General features: G+C 43.0%; 1 protein-coding gene across 2 annotated transcripts in view; it reads left to right on the top strand.

The window, feature by feature from the left end:
* The window catches only part of nek7 (NIMA-related kinase 7), an 84,678-nt gene that overhangs the window by 66,831 nt on the left and 1,331 nt on the right, over window positions 1-16,516 (top strand). For both annotated transcript variants that reach the window (XM_010901898.2, XM_013132715.2), the window contains one exon: window positions 10,022-10,135. In XM_010901898.2, the coding sequence (XP_010900200.1) occupies window positions 10,022-10,135 (114 nt within the window). The remainder of the gene's footprint in view (window positions 1-10,021; window positions 10,136-16,516) is intronic.

Here is a 16,516-nt window from a genome sequence, read left to right as displayed (position 1 = left end):
CTGTTGAAATTGGTTAACTAGTCATCTAGAATGTTGAATCACTTTGCAATCTCGCTTCTTTATACTGGACAAAATTTCACCCACAGTTTGCATATCTCTTGTCAGTCCAATTAATTGGCAATGATTAAATGGGTGCTGCAGTCAGGCAAGCAAATTCCCATTGTTGTATGTGCATTGCGACTGTATTAGTTTCTTGCCAAATTTGACTGGCCAATGAAAAAATTGGGAGAGTTGGTCTACTTTTCTTACGTATATTGATTTTCCTGTGTATTGCAGGCTGATGTGCACGGCTGAGGGAGGAAGAGAGCCTACCTGTTCATGGTTATTTGATCATGACTGATGTGTTCCTAAATGTAAATGGACTCTTGCTGTACTTATTTGCTGTAAAATTGCACGCTTTATCAAATTATTTTTATCTAATTATCTATATTTGTGCAGGGAAAGTTCCTGCCAGTGTGACAGATTACTACACTTAGTTTAAAGGGATCCCTTTAATTCTGCAACCATCACACTTGGATAATTTTTTTGATTTCCCAAAACATCATCTTCACTGTGCATGGGGGCAAGATGCACTTGCGTCGGGTGGCTGGTTTGCTACTGTTCCGCAGTTTTTTTGGATTATTATTTTGGATGCGTGCAAATGCGCAATCTGAAAATCAGAAATAATAAAAAAATGTAGGAACTTTTGAACGACTAAGACTTTATAGAGCTGTCATACTTCTGATCTAGTCATACTTCTGACCTAATTTTAAATAGACTCTGGATTTAGCCAACATGCATTTATTAATTATTCCAATTGGACTCACCCTAATATCTCACCCGGCACAGCCAGAAGAGGACTGGTCACCCCTCTGAGCCTGTGTCCTCTCCAAGTTTCTTCCTAAAATTCGGCCTTCTTAGGGAGTTTTTCCTAGCCACTGAAATCCAACACTACTGTTGTTTGCTCCTTGGGGTTTAAGGCCGGGTGTTTTGTAAAAGCACTTTGTGACACCTGCTGTTGTAAAAAGGGCTTTATAAATACATTTGATTGATTGATTGATTGACTTAATATTTTAAGATGGGTAATTAAAAGAGAAGGGTCAGGGAGGGTCACATTTTAGAACAAGACTGTAACATAACCAAAATAGGGATAAAGTGAAGGGGTCAGAACACTGTCCGAATTCAATGTATGATAAATTACAAATGAACGTCTCCTTCTTTCTCTCCGTTGTTTGCCCTTAATTTGTGCATTTACGGGTCGCCTCTGCCATTTGCACAAGTGTCTCAGTTGCAGAGAGGCTGAACATTTCTGAGGTTGTAGGGGCTAATTAGACCCTCCAGTGCCCCCTTCTAGTAATGGTGGAACAATTCAGCCTCTGTGAGTGAAGTGGAATCCCATAAGGCACTGCGTTCATTTAGCGCTTGCGCAATTTACCATAAAAGGATGGATATGCAGTGGCGGACTCAGGCTGTCTGAGGGGCAGGGGCAAAAAAAGGGGCACCAGCTGTATGTGGTGGGGCACCAGTATGCAGAAATGTGTGATTCATTTGCGGTAAAACCATTCCAAAGCCTTGGTAAGATTAAAAATATGTATTATGTAATTTTTACACACACACACACAAAAGTGATGTCACTGTGAATGAGCTGTGCAGTTGAAGTTGGAAGTTTACATTCACTGAGGTCATTGACACAAATTTTTCACCACTCCACAGATTTCATGTTAACAAACTATAGTTTTGGCAAGTCTGTTAGGACATCTACTTTGTGCATGACACAAGTAATGTTTCCAACAATTGTTTACAGACAGATTATTTCACCTATAATTCACTATATCACAATTCCAGTGGGTCAGAAGTTTACATACACTATGTTGACTGTGCCGTAGGCTAATTGACATCATTTGCATCCATTGGAGGTGTACCCTTGGATGTATTTCAAGGCCTACCTTCAAACTCTGTGCCTCTTTGCTTGAGAAAATCATAAGAAATCAGCCAAGATTGTAGACTGGTTCATTCTTGGGAGCAATTTCCAAAATGATGTGGATATTTTGAAGCAACATCTCAGGACATCAGGAAGTTAAAACTTGGTTGCAAATGGGTCTTTCAAATGGACAAGGACACCAAGCATACTTCCAAAGTGTTGGCAAAATGGCTTAAGGAAAACAAGGTATTGGAGGGGCCATAACAGAGCCCTGACCTCAATCTTATAGACAATTTTTGGGTAGAACTGTAAAAGCATGAGCGAGCGAGGAGGCCTTAAAACCTAACGGTTACACCAGTTCTGTCATGAGGAATAGACCAAAAATCACCCAACTTATTGTGGGACGCTTGTAAAAGGCTACCTGAAAGGTTTGAAGGCAATGCTACCAAATACTAATTGAGTGTATCTAGCTGAAATAAATGTTCTCTTTACTATTATTCTGACATTTTACATTCTTAAAATAAAGTGGTAATCCTAACTGACCTAAGACAGGGAATTTTTGCTAGGATTATGTAAACCTCTGACTTCAACTGTATATTGAGGAGCATAGTCATGGGGGTGGAATCAGAGTAGATAAAAGTTAAAGATATTACTACACTTTTTGCTTGATTTGAGTTGGATCTAGTCCACCAGTTAGCATCGAAATGGCTATGTAAGCTACCCAGCAAGGCAACCTCTAGTATATTGTATAATATGGTATACAGCTTAAAAACCAAAACAAACCAGAAAATGCTGTCTACGCACATTAGTAATGTATCTTAAGTAAGCTGCAATGTTTTCATTGGTTTAAATGTAACACATTGCTGTGTAACCAACCTCACACACTGCAGTGGGATGTGGAGGTTACAGTTCAGACTGCACTAAACCCACTGACACCTGAATATTCTAAAGGGGGTGAGGCTGTTACAGTTACAGCTCAGACTGCACTAAACCCACTCACACCTGAATATTCTAAGGATGAGATTAGATTCAACTTTGTCATTGAACAGTGGAAAATGTACAGAAAATGTACAGGTATAAAGTATGATGTATGTCCAAGTGGAATAAATTGTTGTGTGGGCACAGGTGGCTGTTCTCAATGGCATCTGAATTTGCAATCGAGGCAGATTGAAAGAGAAGTGTAGCATGAGCAAAACTGAAATGCGGGGATGGCAGGTATGAGTTTCCCAATGTAGACGTGTATGTAACAATAGTACAGTGCCAGTTGTAAATGTGTAATCAGGGCAAATTTAAGGTGCAAGTCAGCATGTACAAATGAAATACAGGAAAACAACAATGAAGCGTACCTGTAGACAACTGAACTGAGAACCTTACCAGATTTGTAAGGCAGTCACAGTGTCCAGTAGTACAAAGGGTGGATATGGTTAGTTCAGCAGGGTTCAGCAGAGTTCAGCAGGGTTACAGCAGATGGAAAGAAAGTGTTCCTGAGCCTGCTGGTGCAAGAACGGAGAGACCTGTACCACCTGCCTAATGGGAGGAGGGCAAACAGTTTGTGGCATGGATGTGAAGAGTCCCTGGTGATGCCGCGCGCCCTGCGCAGACACCGCTTGTGCTAACTGTCCGGCCACTAAACAATTTTTTAAAAGGATATATCAGAACAGGGGGCACCTGGAGGGCATTTTCCACCATTGAGGCATCCCATGAGGGCACAATTTCTTGCATATAGGAGCACGTAGAGGCCCACACATTTTCTAGCATGTAGGACAGCCTACATGACACTGCATCACATTATCTCCATTGGAAGGTCGCCCACTAGGACACTTCATCACATTTCCTCACACATAGAGGCACCCATGAGGACACTGCATCACATTATCTCCATTGGAAGGGCGCCCACTAGGACACTTCATCACATTTCCTCACACATAGGGGCACCCATGAGGACACTGTATCAGGCTTTCTCCACTGGAAGGGCAGCCAGAGGGCACTGCCTCACGTTTTCTCACACGTTGGTGAATCCTAAAGGGCACTTCATCATGTTTTATCTACCATAGAGGCATCCAAGAAGGCACTTTTGCAGTGTGTTTTTCTGGCATAGGGCACCAGGTGGCGCCAGTGTGGATAGGTGTGCCTTATTATAGGACATATGAATTTGTTTGTCTGATTTCGAGACTTGACAAATTTTAAATGAAATACCTACTACATGAAGTATTCACTTGTTAATGAGGTTCATTCTAAACAATAGGGGGGATTTGTACGTGTTAATTTCATGCTTGTTTTATGAATTTAAAGTGGACCATAAATTGCTGGAATCCCCATCAGGGAAACATGACCAGGGAAGGCACAGCAAGTGTGTAGGTTATAGAGGTTGGATTGAGGTTCACAGATAGTTTCAGTATGCTTTTGCTGAAATGTAATTTTTGTAAGTAAACAAATACAGATGCATTTTATTTCAAGCAAACCTTCTGCTAGCATTCTAATCTCAAGCCTGAGCTTATTTATCAACTTATTCCGCTGATCAGCTTATTCCGTAACGTCATAACCCACAGGTGGTTCTCATGCTGTAAATGCTTAAACTTTGGTGAGTGATTTCAAATATTTCTGGACATTTGTGTAAATTAACAAAAGAGCGCTTATATCGTCTTACATTCAGAGGCCCACCTCACCCTTCAATATTGAGTGCTAATACTGGTATAGAAGTATAGAAGCTTTAGAGGTTATGTCCTGGTTAGGTTTAGCATTGGACTCCGGATGATGCCAATATCATGATCTTCTGCACCAGAGCATAGTGGCGCTTACATGAACAACCAATCATATGTTTAAATTCAGGGGGGGGGGGATTGTCTTTGGGTGGTGTTAATGGTTTTCAATCGTAGACTGTAACTTGACAAGTGTGCTGAACTGGAATTCAAAAATGCTCTTAGACGTTATGAGATCTACTGGCCCTTAACATGTTTTTACTGGCCAGCGGGGCACTGTTACTGTCAGACTCTGCCAGGTTGCCATGGGGATTTCCTTTGGTGATGAGGGAACAGCGATGGCGGGTTGATGGATGCCCCAGTCCTAAGTAGCCTAGTCAACATAGCCTAATTCTTTAAATTGATACTGGATTTTAGGGGATAGGTCCTTCAAATGTTTTTTTGAGGATCCATAAAAAGTAGTTATTCTAAGAAGAAGAAATTGATTCTCCCATAAAAATGTTGTAGAATTAGGTTAAGGGTGAGGGGTCGTGCAAATAATATTTTGCCATGATGCAGAGAGAAACATTTGTAGTTCTTTAATGGTATTATGAACATTCCTTACAATACTACTTTTTGCCATGGAATACACATAAACATGATTTCCTACTGGCTGTGGTATTTTTAGATTTAGTTTTCTTTTGAACACTTAACGACGGACATATTTGCTGCTGTTAACATTCTCTGTAATACTTAACATAATTATTGTACCTGTGTCATTAAACCTTTTTTGGAGTAACATTTGCTCAATGTGGGAATTTATAATTTCTTCCCTCATCAAACTTCTACTTCCCTCCCTGTTACTTTCCCATCTCTCCCATTTCCTCCCGTACTTCTCATTCCCTCCCTGTTCTTTTCCCATCACTCCCATTTCCTCCAAATTTCTCATTCCCTCCCTGTTGCTTTCCCATCTTTCCCATTTCCTCCAAACTTCTCATTCCCTCCCTGTTCTTTTCCCATCTCTCCCCTTTCCTCCAAACTTCTCATTCCCTCCCTGTTACTTTCCCATCTCTCCCATTTCCTCCAAACTTCTCATTCCCTCCCTGTTGCTTTCCCATCTCTTCCATTTCCTCCAAACTTCTCATTCCCTCCCTGTTGCTTTCCCATCTCTCCCATTTCCTCCAAACTTCTCATTCCCTCCCTGTTCTTTTCCCATCTCTCCCATTTCCTCCAAACTTCTCATTCCCTCCCTGTTGCTTTCCCATCTCTCCCCATCCCTAACTGTTGGATGCTTCTCTTAAAGTTTTACGGTCAACATGAACACACCAGTTAGTCCTGCTGTTTCTCTGTTGGACCAGGTGTTTCTGTTTAAACCCTTGCCTCTTTGCCCTTTTACACTCCCTCTTATCGTGACCCTGTATACATTTAGGCCCCGTGGGTGTTTGACCTTTTAAATGGTACTCATTCAAGATGGGAACATGCTAAAGATTTAGGACTTCATTTCACATTAACTTTTAACATCTAATCAGAAAGGTCTCCACCGAGTTTTACCTTGGTGACTTCTCTGCCCCCTCATCTCCCTTCTGTCAGTCCAATGTGAAGGGCTTAGTGAATGAAATTGTTTGCGTGCGCTTTTTCTCTCAAACTGTCATTTTTACTTTCTTAGGAATAAGAATTAATACAGTATGTTCATATAGCACATCAACAGACACAAATCAACTTAATTTTTACAGCAGGATTTGTCATGTTTCAAGACTACAGAAATACATTTGGTTAGTACTTTATGACAGTTGATTGAAGGAGAGAGGAAGATGAAATCAGGCATGTTCATTAAGAAATCTACTTACCTGCATAGCAGGGCCTCGTGCCTATGTGAACAGGCTAAACTGTGGAGGCGAGCTTCAATCCTGGAGGGGAAACACACTTCAGACTTGTTACTGTCCTCATCTGGGGTTCCAGATCTAAATCAGTCCATTATAAGTGAGGGTGAAAACCAGGAGTGTTCTGGCACTCCAGAGGTATTCCAGAGTTGAACATCCCCGCTGTAGTGGATTCACATGGAGGTAAACACACGCAGCTCTTGGATAAAAAGCGTGTGTGTGTGTGCGTGTGTGTGTGTGTGTGTGTGTGTGTGTGTGTGTGCGTGCATTGCCACCAGGAGCCCCTCAGAGACAGACAGCAGCCGTGCGCGTGTTTGTGTGTGTGTGTGTGCGTGTGCGTGTGTGTGTGTGTGCGTGCATTGCCACCAGGAGCCCCTCAGAGACAGACAGCAGCCGTGCGCGTGTGCAAGATGATTCTGGAATTCCAATGAGACAACAAGCATGCGTGAGCCCCTGAGGTCATAGAGCAAGTCAATCATTTTTGCCCATTGCTATTATACCCAACCTGAAATGTAGCTTGTTTCTGTGTGTGTTTCTGTGCGTGTGCACGTGCAGGCATGCGTGCATACCTGCGAGTGTGCGCGCACTTCTGTGTGCGTGTGCTGTGCTGGGCTGGGCTGGCAGCTGTCAGGAGCGAGGAGTAGCAGACACTAATGAACCAGATGAATAGTGCAAAAACTCCCAAATACAAACAGGACAGTTGACATTTTTCATCTGTCAAAAGCAGAAGATGCATGAAAATACGGTGGTCTTTGTTTAACCCTTTACTGACTGCATGCCTACACCCTTCCTTTTCTGTTTCTCTGTATTTCTTTCTGTTTCTTTATTTCTCAGTGTTACTCTGTTTCGGGTTCTCCGTTTCTTTCTCTGTATCTCACTACTGGTTTCTTTTTTCTCTGTATCAATTTTTGTTTAATTTAAAACATTTTATTGGCATTGGCAACATTTATTTGCCAAAACAAGTAGAAAAAAATGTGTGATAAATGACAACATTGTAAACTAAAATAAAAATGAATACCAGTAAATATTGCACACTAGGCATTTTCAGAGTTGAGCTGTGTACAGTGTACTAAAAATGTGCAAATAATGAGGAAAAATTAGAAGGTAAACAAACCTTCCTATGAATACTTGTTAGGATTGCAATGTTTGTGCTACTCTGGTTGCCCTTTTCTCATGGCAACGGGTCACTAGTCTTGCTGCTTTTGATGCACATGCAGTATTTTGTCTAACAGGTATGAGAGTTTATCAGTGTTTGATTTGATTTCAAACGATTTGATGGTCTGTATGATCTGAGGGTGATGTCACATTTGACAGGAGGTTATAAAGGGCTGCTCTGTTTCCACATGGTTTTATGGACAATGTGCACATAGTGTTTCTTCAAGAGCCTGGTCGGGCTTGTGGTGGTCTCTTTTAATAGAAAGGCCATGCTCACTGAATCTGTAAATAAAAAATGTATGTCTGTTTCCGTGGTCAGGTATTCTACCACTGCACTGTTTGATTAGGGCAAGATATTATTCTAATATGCTTAGTTTTTTGGTTAATTCCTTCCAGTGTGTCAAATTCAAACATATCTGTTACCTGTGACATTTATGTTAAGGTAAGTGTAGTTATCATTTTGCTCTAGGGCAGCAGTGTCGTAATTTATATTTGTGATCCTGGCATCTGGACCTTTTTGGTGAAATCATTATTTTTGTCATACTGAGGTAAACTGTGAGGGCCCAAGTCTGACAGAATTTGTGCAGAAGATCTAAGTGCTGCTGTTGGCCCTCCCTGGTTGTGGAAAGAAGCACCAGGTCATCTACAAACAGTAGACATGATTTATGAGTCCAGTAGAGTGAGGCTGGGTGCTGCAGACTTTTCTAGTGTTCTTGCCAATTCATTAAAATAAATGTTGTAATGGGTGGGACTCTAGCAGCATCCCTGTCTCAACCCTTGGCCCTGAGGGAAGAAATCTGTATGTTGTTGACAATTTTAACTGTGCATTTAGTTTGTGTACATAATATCATATGTTTTACCCCAAACTCTGCTTTACAATAATTTGTAAAAAAGACCCTCATGCCAAATTGAATCAAAAGGTTTTCTGGGATCAACAAAGCATGAAAAGACTTTGCCTTTTTTTTTTATTAGATTGTGCAGTGTACAGGAGACATGGTATGTGAAGTTTTGGCAATACGCCAAATTGACATTTGCTCGGGATATTGTTTTCGCTGAAGAAATGTCAGTCTGCTGTTGATGATACTGCAAAGGATTTTCCCAAGGTTGCTGTTCATGCAGATTCCCCAGTAGTTATTGAGGTCATTTGTCTCAGCTTATGTGGATTCAGGAGATCACGCAACATTTTTGAAGATGATGCCAGCGCTGTGGATGAAGTTGCAAAAATGCCAATTTGTGTTCTGTGATTTTTTCCATCTTGGTAAGTGTCCTATCAACACCCCAGACCTTTTTGGGTTGGAGGGTTAGTTTCTTCCCCTGTGGTTCATTCGATTAGATTGTAGAATCTTGTGTGTTCTGGTAGTCGTTCATAGACGATTCTAGATTTAGTAAATTACTATGTGTTTTGTTTTAGGTCTTTTAGGTTTTTGTTATAGGGCCAAAAATGTGGTTTATCGTTTTTCCCTCTGTCCCTGTTATCGCTGTTTTTGTTTCTGTCTGTTTTCCCTCACTGTTTTTCGGTTTCTTTATGACTGTTTCTCTTTCTCAAAAGAGCAGGTATGAAATGGAATGTTTTGCTCTATTTTTCAGATTTTCTCTTTCTCTCTCAAAGTGTGTCAGAAACCAAGCTAACCCCTGCCACATACTGCGATGGTGCAGCGGGTCCGGGGGACCAACGTCCTGCTGAGATCCTAGTAGCATCATTTTTATTTCTCATTGGCCGATGTGACAAAAGCTGTCTTATCCAACACTAACTGTGCAACGTCGTCCCCCTGTTAGCCCTCGAAGATGGAGGGATGTGTGGGGAGAGGGCAAAACTGTAGGTGTATGGAGAGAGGGGTGGAGTACAGGTTGGAGAGAGGGGTGGAGTACAGGATGGAGAGAGGGGTGGAGTACAGGATGGAGAGAGGGGTGGAGTATCTGCTTCAATGAAAGCAACTTGTCTAGTTTTTCCATCCTCCCCTCGTTGCTAGGCAACCTTCCAGTTGCTTGATTAAGCGCTGGTAAATGATGAAGCTGGTGTGAGGAAGAGAGTGGGAGAGGGGAGAAAAATTGGAATATCTAGAAGAAAAGGGACACCAGTCTCAATGACTGCTTCAACTAATGTCTGCTTCTCCTTCTCGTCTCCCTGCTCTCCCCTGACTCCCCGGGCTCTCCAATCTCCCTATATCCTCCTTTCCTGTATTCCTTCCTCTTTCTTACGTTCTTCCTCATCTTTGTAAATATGCTTGTCTGCCTTTACCTAATAGATATCCTCACCTTCTTAAAATACCAGGATTTTATATTTTTGTTCAGCAGATTTGAAATCCAACCATTCTCTTGCTTTCAGTGTTCTTGAGTTGTTTTCTTTGTCTTCCGATCTGCAGAAGATCATTGTGTCTAGCTAACTGAATACTCTCTCCCTTCATCAGATGGCAGCTCTCCAGAGCCCGTTCTACGGTGATAAGATGAACCTGTACTCTCTGTGTAAGAAGATAGAGCAGTGTGACTACCCTCCGCTTCCTTCTGACCACTACTCCGAAGAGGTACTGCTGCAACATTCCAATACCTTTACTCAGTCACCAACCATCTGTCAAACACTCACCCCCAAATCACTTCCTGAACCTCACGCCAAAATCACCTCCTGAACCTCATGCCAAAATCACCTCCTGAACCTCACGCCAAATCACCTCCTGAACCTCACGCCAAAATCACCTCCTGAACCTCTCATGCCAAAATCACCTCCTGAACCTCTCATGCCAAACTCCCCTCCTCGACCTTTTACGCCAAACTCAACTCCTCGACCTCTCACGCCAAACTCAACTCCTCGACCTCTCACGCCAAACTCCCCTCCTCGACCTCTCACGCCAAACTCAACTCCTTTACCTCTCACGCCAAACTCAACTCCTTTACCTCTCACGCCAAAATCAACTCCTCGACCTCTCACGCCAAAATCACCTCCTCGACCTCTCACGCCAAACTCAACTCCTCGACCTCTCACGCAGAACTCAACTCCTCGACCTCTCACGCCAAACTCAACTCCTCGACCTCTCACGCCAAAATCATGTCACTTCAAATCACCCCCTTGCAAAATCTGCAGGCCTCTACCACTAATTAGTAGGGAAGTATATTACATTACTGGGGACCCCTCTGATCAAAATACAACTCAACTAAACAGGACACCGGTGATATTCTACCTCTACTGAGTGAAAGGGCATCTGAGTAAAAAAAGGCTATGCTCCTGGATTGTAATGTAGAACTGCTGCTGAAGGCATGTGTATATGCATCTCACTACTATCACTTGAATCCTCATCTGTCATTCTGGCTGCTTGTGTCCACGTCCTCTCTTCCTGCCTCGAAGACTGAAAAAACACTTTGACTGAGGTCTATATAAGCGTATTTGACTGAGGTGTCATCCAGTCCCACAACAGGGTCTAGATGAACATCTCATCTTCATCCGCTTATCCGTATCGGGTCGCGGGGGCAGGAGCTCCAGCAGGGGACCCCAAACTTCCCTTTCCCGAGCCACATTTGTCAGCTCTGACTGGGGGATCCCGAGGCGTTCCCAGGCCAGTGTCGAAATATAATCTCTCCACCTGGTCCTGGGCCTACCCCGAGGTCTCCTCCCAGCTGGACGTGCCTGGAACACCTCCCTAGGGAGACGTCCTGGGGGCATCCTTACCAGATGTCCGAACCACCTCAACTGGCTCCTTTCGATGCTCTACTCCGAGTTCCTCACGGATGGCTGAGCTTCTCACCCTATCCCTAAGGGAGAAGCAAGCCACCCTTCTGAGTAAACCCATTTCAACCGCTTGTACTTGTGATCTTGTTCTTTCATGACCCAGCCTTCATTGACCATAGGTGAGGGTAGAAACGAAAATTTACCGGTATATCGAGAGCTTTGCCTTCCGGCTCAGCTCTCTCTTCATCACAGCAGTGCGGTAAAGCGAATGCAATACCGCCCCCGCTGCACCGATTCTCCGGCCAATCTCCCGCTCCATTGTTCCCTCACTCGCGAACAAGACCCCGAGATACTTGAACTCCTTTATTTGGGGTAACGCCTCATTCCCTACCCGGAGAAGGCACTCCATCGGTTTCCTGCTGAGAACCATGGCCTCAGATTTAGAGGTGCTAATCCTCATCCCAACCGCTTTGCACTCTGCTGCGAACCAGTCCAGTGAGTGCTGAAGGTCACAGACCGTTGATGCCATCAGGACCACATCATCCGCAAAAAGCAGCAATGAGATCCCCAGGTCACCGAACTGCAACCCCTCGATACGCCTCGATATCCTGTCCATAAAAGTTACTAACAGGATTGGTGACAAAGCGCAGCCCTGGCGGAGGCCAACCCCCACCTGGAACGAGTCCGACTTACTACCGAGAACCCGAACACAGCTCTCGCTTTGGACGCACAGGGATTGGATAGCCCTCAAAAGGGACCTCCTCACCCCATACTCCCGCAGCACCTCCCACAGTATCTCCCGGGGGACCCGGTCATACGCTTTCTCCAGATCCACAAAACACATGTAGACTGGATGGGCATATTCCCAGGCCCCTCCAGGATCCTTGCAAGTGTAAAGAGCTGGTCGGTTGTTCCGCAACCAAGACGGAATCCGCATTGTTCCTCTTCAATCTGAGGTTCGACTATCTACCGAACCCTCCTTTCCAGTCCCTTTGAGTAGACTTTCCCAGGGAGGTTGAGAAGTGTGATACCCCTGTAATTGGCACACACCCTCTGGTCCCCCTTTTTGAACAGGGGAACCACCACCCCGGTCCGCCACTCCTTAGGCACTGTCCCCGACTCCCACGCAGTGTTGAAGAGGCGTGTCATCCAAGACATCCCCTCCACACCCAAACTTTCAACATTTAGGGACGGATCTCGTCAATCCCCGGAGCTTTGCCACTGTGGAGTTGTTTGACTACCTCAGTGACTTCTGCCATAGAGATTGACGATGCTTCCCCATCAGCCTCCAGCTCTGCCTCCACTATAGAGGGGTGTTTTAGGAGTTCCTCAAAGTGTTCCTTCCATCGCCCATTACCTCCTGAGTTGAGGTCAACAGTGTCCCATCCTTACTGTACACAGCTTGGATAGTTCCCCATTTTCCCCTCCTGAGGTGGCAGACGGTTTTCCAGAAACACCTTGGTGCCAACCGAAAGTCCTTCTCCATGGCTTACACAAGTATTTAAGGCCAGGTCTGCCATGGGTCTCTCAGTACCATGCAGGAATTTTGGCCCACTTCTTGTTTCAAGTCCTGCCACAACAACTAAATGGGGTTTATGTCTGGACTTTGACTATTCCCATTAGTGCCATTTATTGTTCTTCAACCATTCTGGTGTAGACTTTTATTTGGGGTCATTATCCCTGCTGTATGACCCAGGTGCCCTTCAGATCACTGACATATGGCCTGACATTCTCCTGTAGGATTCTCAGATAGGAAGCATCCCCAAACCATCACGCTGCCACCACCATGCTTGATCGTTGGTATGAAATCCTTAATCTGGAGTGCATTGTTTGAACGCCAGACATAACGGGCCCTGTTGCACGAAACGTTACACTTGACTTATCTGTCCGCAGACATTGTTCCAGAACTCTAAAGGATCATCCAGGTGCTTTTTGGCAAACTCAAGAAGAACATTCCAATCTTATTGAGCAGTGATTTTTAACAAATGAAACAAGCACCTAACATACCTATTTTTTTCTCTCTAATAAATATTACTACCATCCACAAAAAAATCTGACCAAATGAAAGGTGCAAAATGTGCAACAATATCTGATAGAAATTAATTCTCACAGCACTGTGCATAACTCTGTTATAACAAAAGAAAATCATGTGTTTATGACCCACTGTTGAATCATGATAGACCTGGCCAGAGCCTCAAAAATACCAAAAATTATCAGCAAAGGCTTCAAATCTATAGGAACTTCCAGGACCTCTGAGAGGAAAGTTAGAACATTGAACCAAACAATGAAATCAGGTTTCCTCCAAAGTATCATTCATTAGCTTTATCTAAGTTGTTATAGTCCATGTAAAATCTTGAATTATATGAGCAGGGAATCTGACAAGTTCCCTGATCTTCCACTTGTTTTGCCTTGATCGACTCTGTGGAGGGCAAGTCGATTGGAATGTTTCAAATTAGTTGTGTTGCAATATACCGGTAATTATGAATTGCCCTCACTATTCAAACCTGGGTCACCCACATGAGAGGCTGTGTCTTGTATTATGTTAAATGTTTCTTATTATGTTTACCTCCACCACAAATTGTATTGCTTTTGCCACTGGCCATTTTAACAGCTTATTAGCCAGTAATAGGCTTACTAGTATCTACTAACTTACTACATGGAATAGTCATAAGAATTGAGCAATTCCTAGCAAGACTGAAGATGACCTTTACACTACAAAGCTATTTCATTTCATGGCACAACGTTTTTCTTTCATTTGTGAATGACATTGATACAATAACTATCCATATAGATGTTGATAACTGACTTTTTCGTCATGTGAAAAGATAAGAGAATCGTGGAAACCCCTACTCTTGTACTGCCCATTGGGTTGTGATCTAGCCTATATTACCCCAAAAAGCATGCACAGATGCGTGCTTTGATAATTCACCAGAAATAGTCGCAATATAACCGTAAACAGTTTTATTTTAGGCTTGCAATACTGTAGCTACTGACGGTTGTATCCAGCAAATTTTTTTTTCCATCTGGAACAAATCCTAATGCATATTTTTTTGACAGTGACAAGATTCAAACGTGGGACCTCTTGTTTGGTTATCTGCATCTCTAACCTCTACACTATTTAACAAGGGGTAGTCAGTCAATCAGTCCCTCACTCACTCAGTAAGAGACATTCGCTCTTCTTGGCCGGCTCCACTTACGCGGTCCGGCAAAAATGAAATATTCATATCATGTTAATAATACACACATGATAATTCACTCGGCAAAAATTGTGTATTTTTCCAAAAACTCCTCTCGGTTTTTCAACACCATATTTATGTCACCTACAGACAAACGATGCATGTGCTTAAACTACACGTCTGGGCCTATACACGGGTGTTTTAATTAATGCAAAGACGCACCATTTCCGTACCCTATTCACTAGGCGAAATGTGTCTTTCCAAAAACTCCTCTCGGCATTGTTTATCAGTTCGTCTGGTTGCCTTTTCACTATCCATTAAGTGTAATTGTTCTTTTTGTACGCTTTTATTAATTTTATTTGTACAATTATAGTTACAGACTTTCTCTCCACCTCCCTACACTTTTTTTGAGTGTAATTAATTTGCCAAAAAAGAGACAAAACATACAATAAACAAAGTAGAAGATGAATTAGACTGATCGCAACACTTTTCTTCAAATTGTCTGTAGATACCACGATAATATCATTATTGTGAATCATTTGGGCCATGATAACCATGTAGTGAAAATCTGATATCGTGGAAATCTATGCTGGTTGGGTAGAAAGAGGGCTTCCTTGATATTGGCTGCAGGAATGAATTTCCAAAATATAGATTGTCCTATGTGTAAAAGAATTATGACCGTAAAGTGACTTCTCCAGGCTGACAGTGGACATTACTACTCTGAAACTAAATGGGTGGCTAGCCTCAAGCTCCCTTCCAAGCCCATATGTAACAGCACATATTTTGCAGATTAGTAATAACATTTGTGGGGTTGAACCTCTAATCCTCCTTGCACATTTGTAAATCCAAATTACTTTTTACCAATGCTTAAGTGTTAGGTGATTGACAATTGACAGTCCAGTTTTGAAAGGAATTTGTTATTAATATGGGAATATTCTGGAATTCTACACGATTGAGAATTAAAGCAATCTTAATGTCAACACAGAAATTTGCAAGGTTCTCAGAAAGCAAAACATTTGTGCATTAGATGGAGAAAATTAGATTTTGCAATGTTACTAAATGTTTAATTCATGTAGGCTATTCAAGCCACAGTACCCTGCCCTCTGTGCCAAAATAAGCATTTCGTCTGATAACGACAGGCAAGTGGCTACTGCCTTTAGTTTAACTAGTATGGTACTTATTCAAATAAAATGAATTTCCTATTAATTCAGTGTAAGACTTGGCCCAGGCCCAGTCAGACTGAAGCCTGCTTTAAATTAGCTGTGAATTAGACTAATTAGAGGATAATTTGAAGATGTTAATTTAATGCGGTATGATATAAATCAAATAGAATCCAACATAGTAATCACCTCCATGCTACTGGGAGTTTTTTGTGGGCAGGCGCAGTACCAAAGAAATCTGTCCCACTCAGACCTTTTCCCTGAGCCACCTTATTCCCCCCCCATTCCAGCAGCGAGAGTGTGTGAGCGACAGAGCCATCGGTGGAGAGAGGGTGGTATGGAAAAGGAGAGAGGAGATGGAGGGATTTGGGCGCCTGGAGTGCTTGTCTGGATGTAAACAATGCTCCTGAAGCATCGGCAGAAAACTGTCAGCTGCTCATCTTTGTTGTGTCATTTACCATCTCCTCCGTTCGCTCCTCCCCCCTCCTCTCAGTTTGACACCCCTCTACCCCCCACCCCCCGTCTCTCCGCTGCGAAGAAGCACATTAATATTTTACATATCTGCATCTCTCTTCATCGCTCATCCCCCGCTCTCCATTCTGTTGGACTAATTCTCAGACTGTCTGCATTTGCATCACACACACTCCCTGACACAAACACACGCACACATTCACACGCGCACACCGTATTCCGCCTGACGGGGACTCATCCAGCCCAGCACCATGCAACAGCTGCCAGGAAGTCGGCAGGCTCGCACAAGCGCGTTCTCGCTCTTTATTTTATTTAGTCTTTTTTTTTTATGATGGGGCCTCCGTTCTGCTCTGAGCCCGTCTATGTGCATATAACGCGTGTGCATGTAATGTTAATGTGTGTCTTTGGTGGATTGTGAGTCTGTCGGTGTGTTAAAGT

Source organism: Esox lucius, chromosome 8 (genome assembly GCF_011004845.1).
Source record: "Esox lucius isolate fEsoLuc1 chromosome 8, fEsoLuc1.pri, whole genome shotgun sequence".
Lineage (NCBI taxonomy): Eukaryota > Metazoa > Chordata > Actinopteri > Esociformes > Esocidae > Esox > Esox lucius.
The sequence above is the reverse complement of the archived record's forward strand: the minus strand, read 5'-3'. Positions and strand labels throughout refer to the sequence as shown.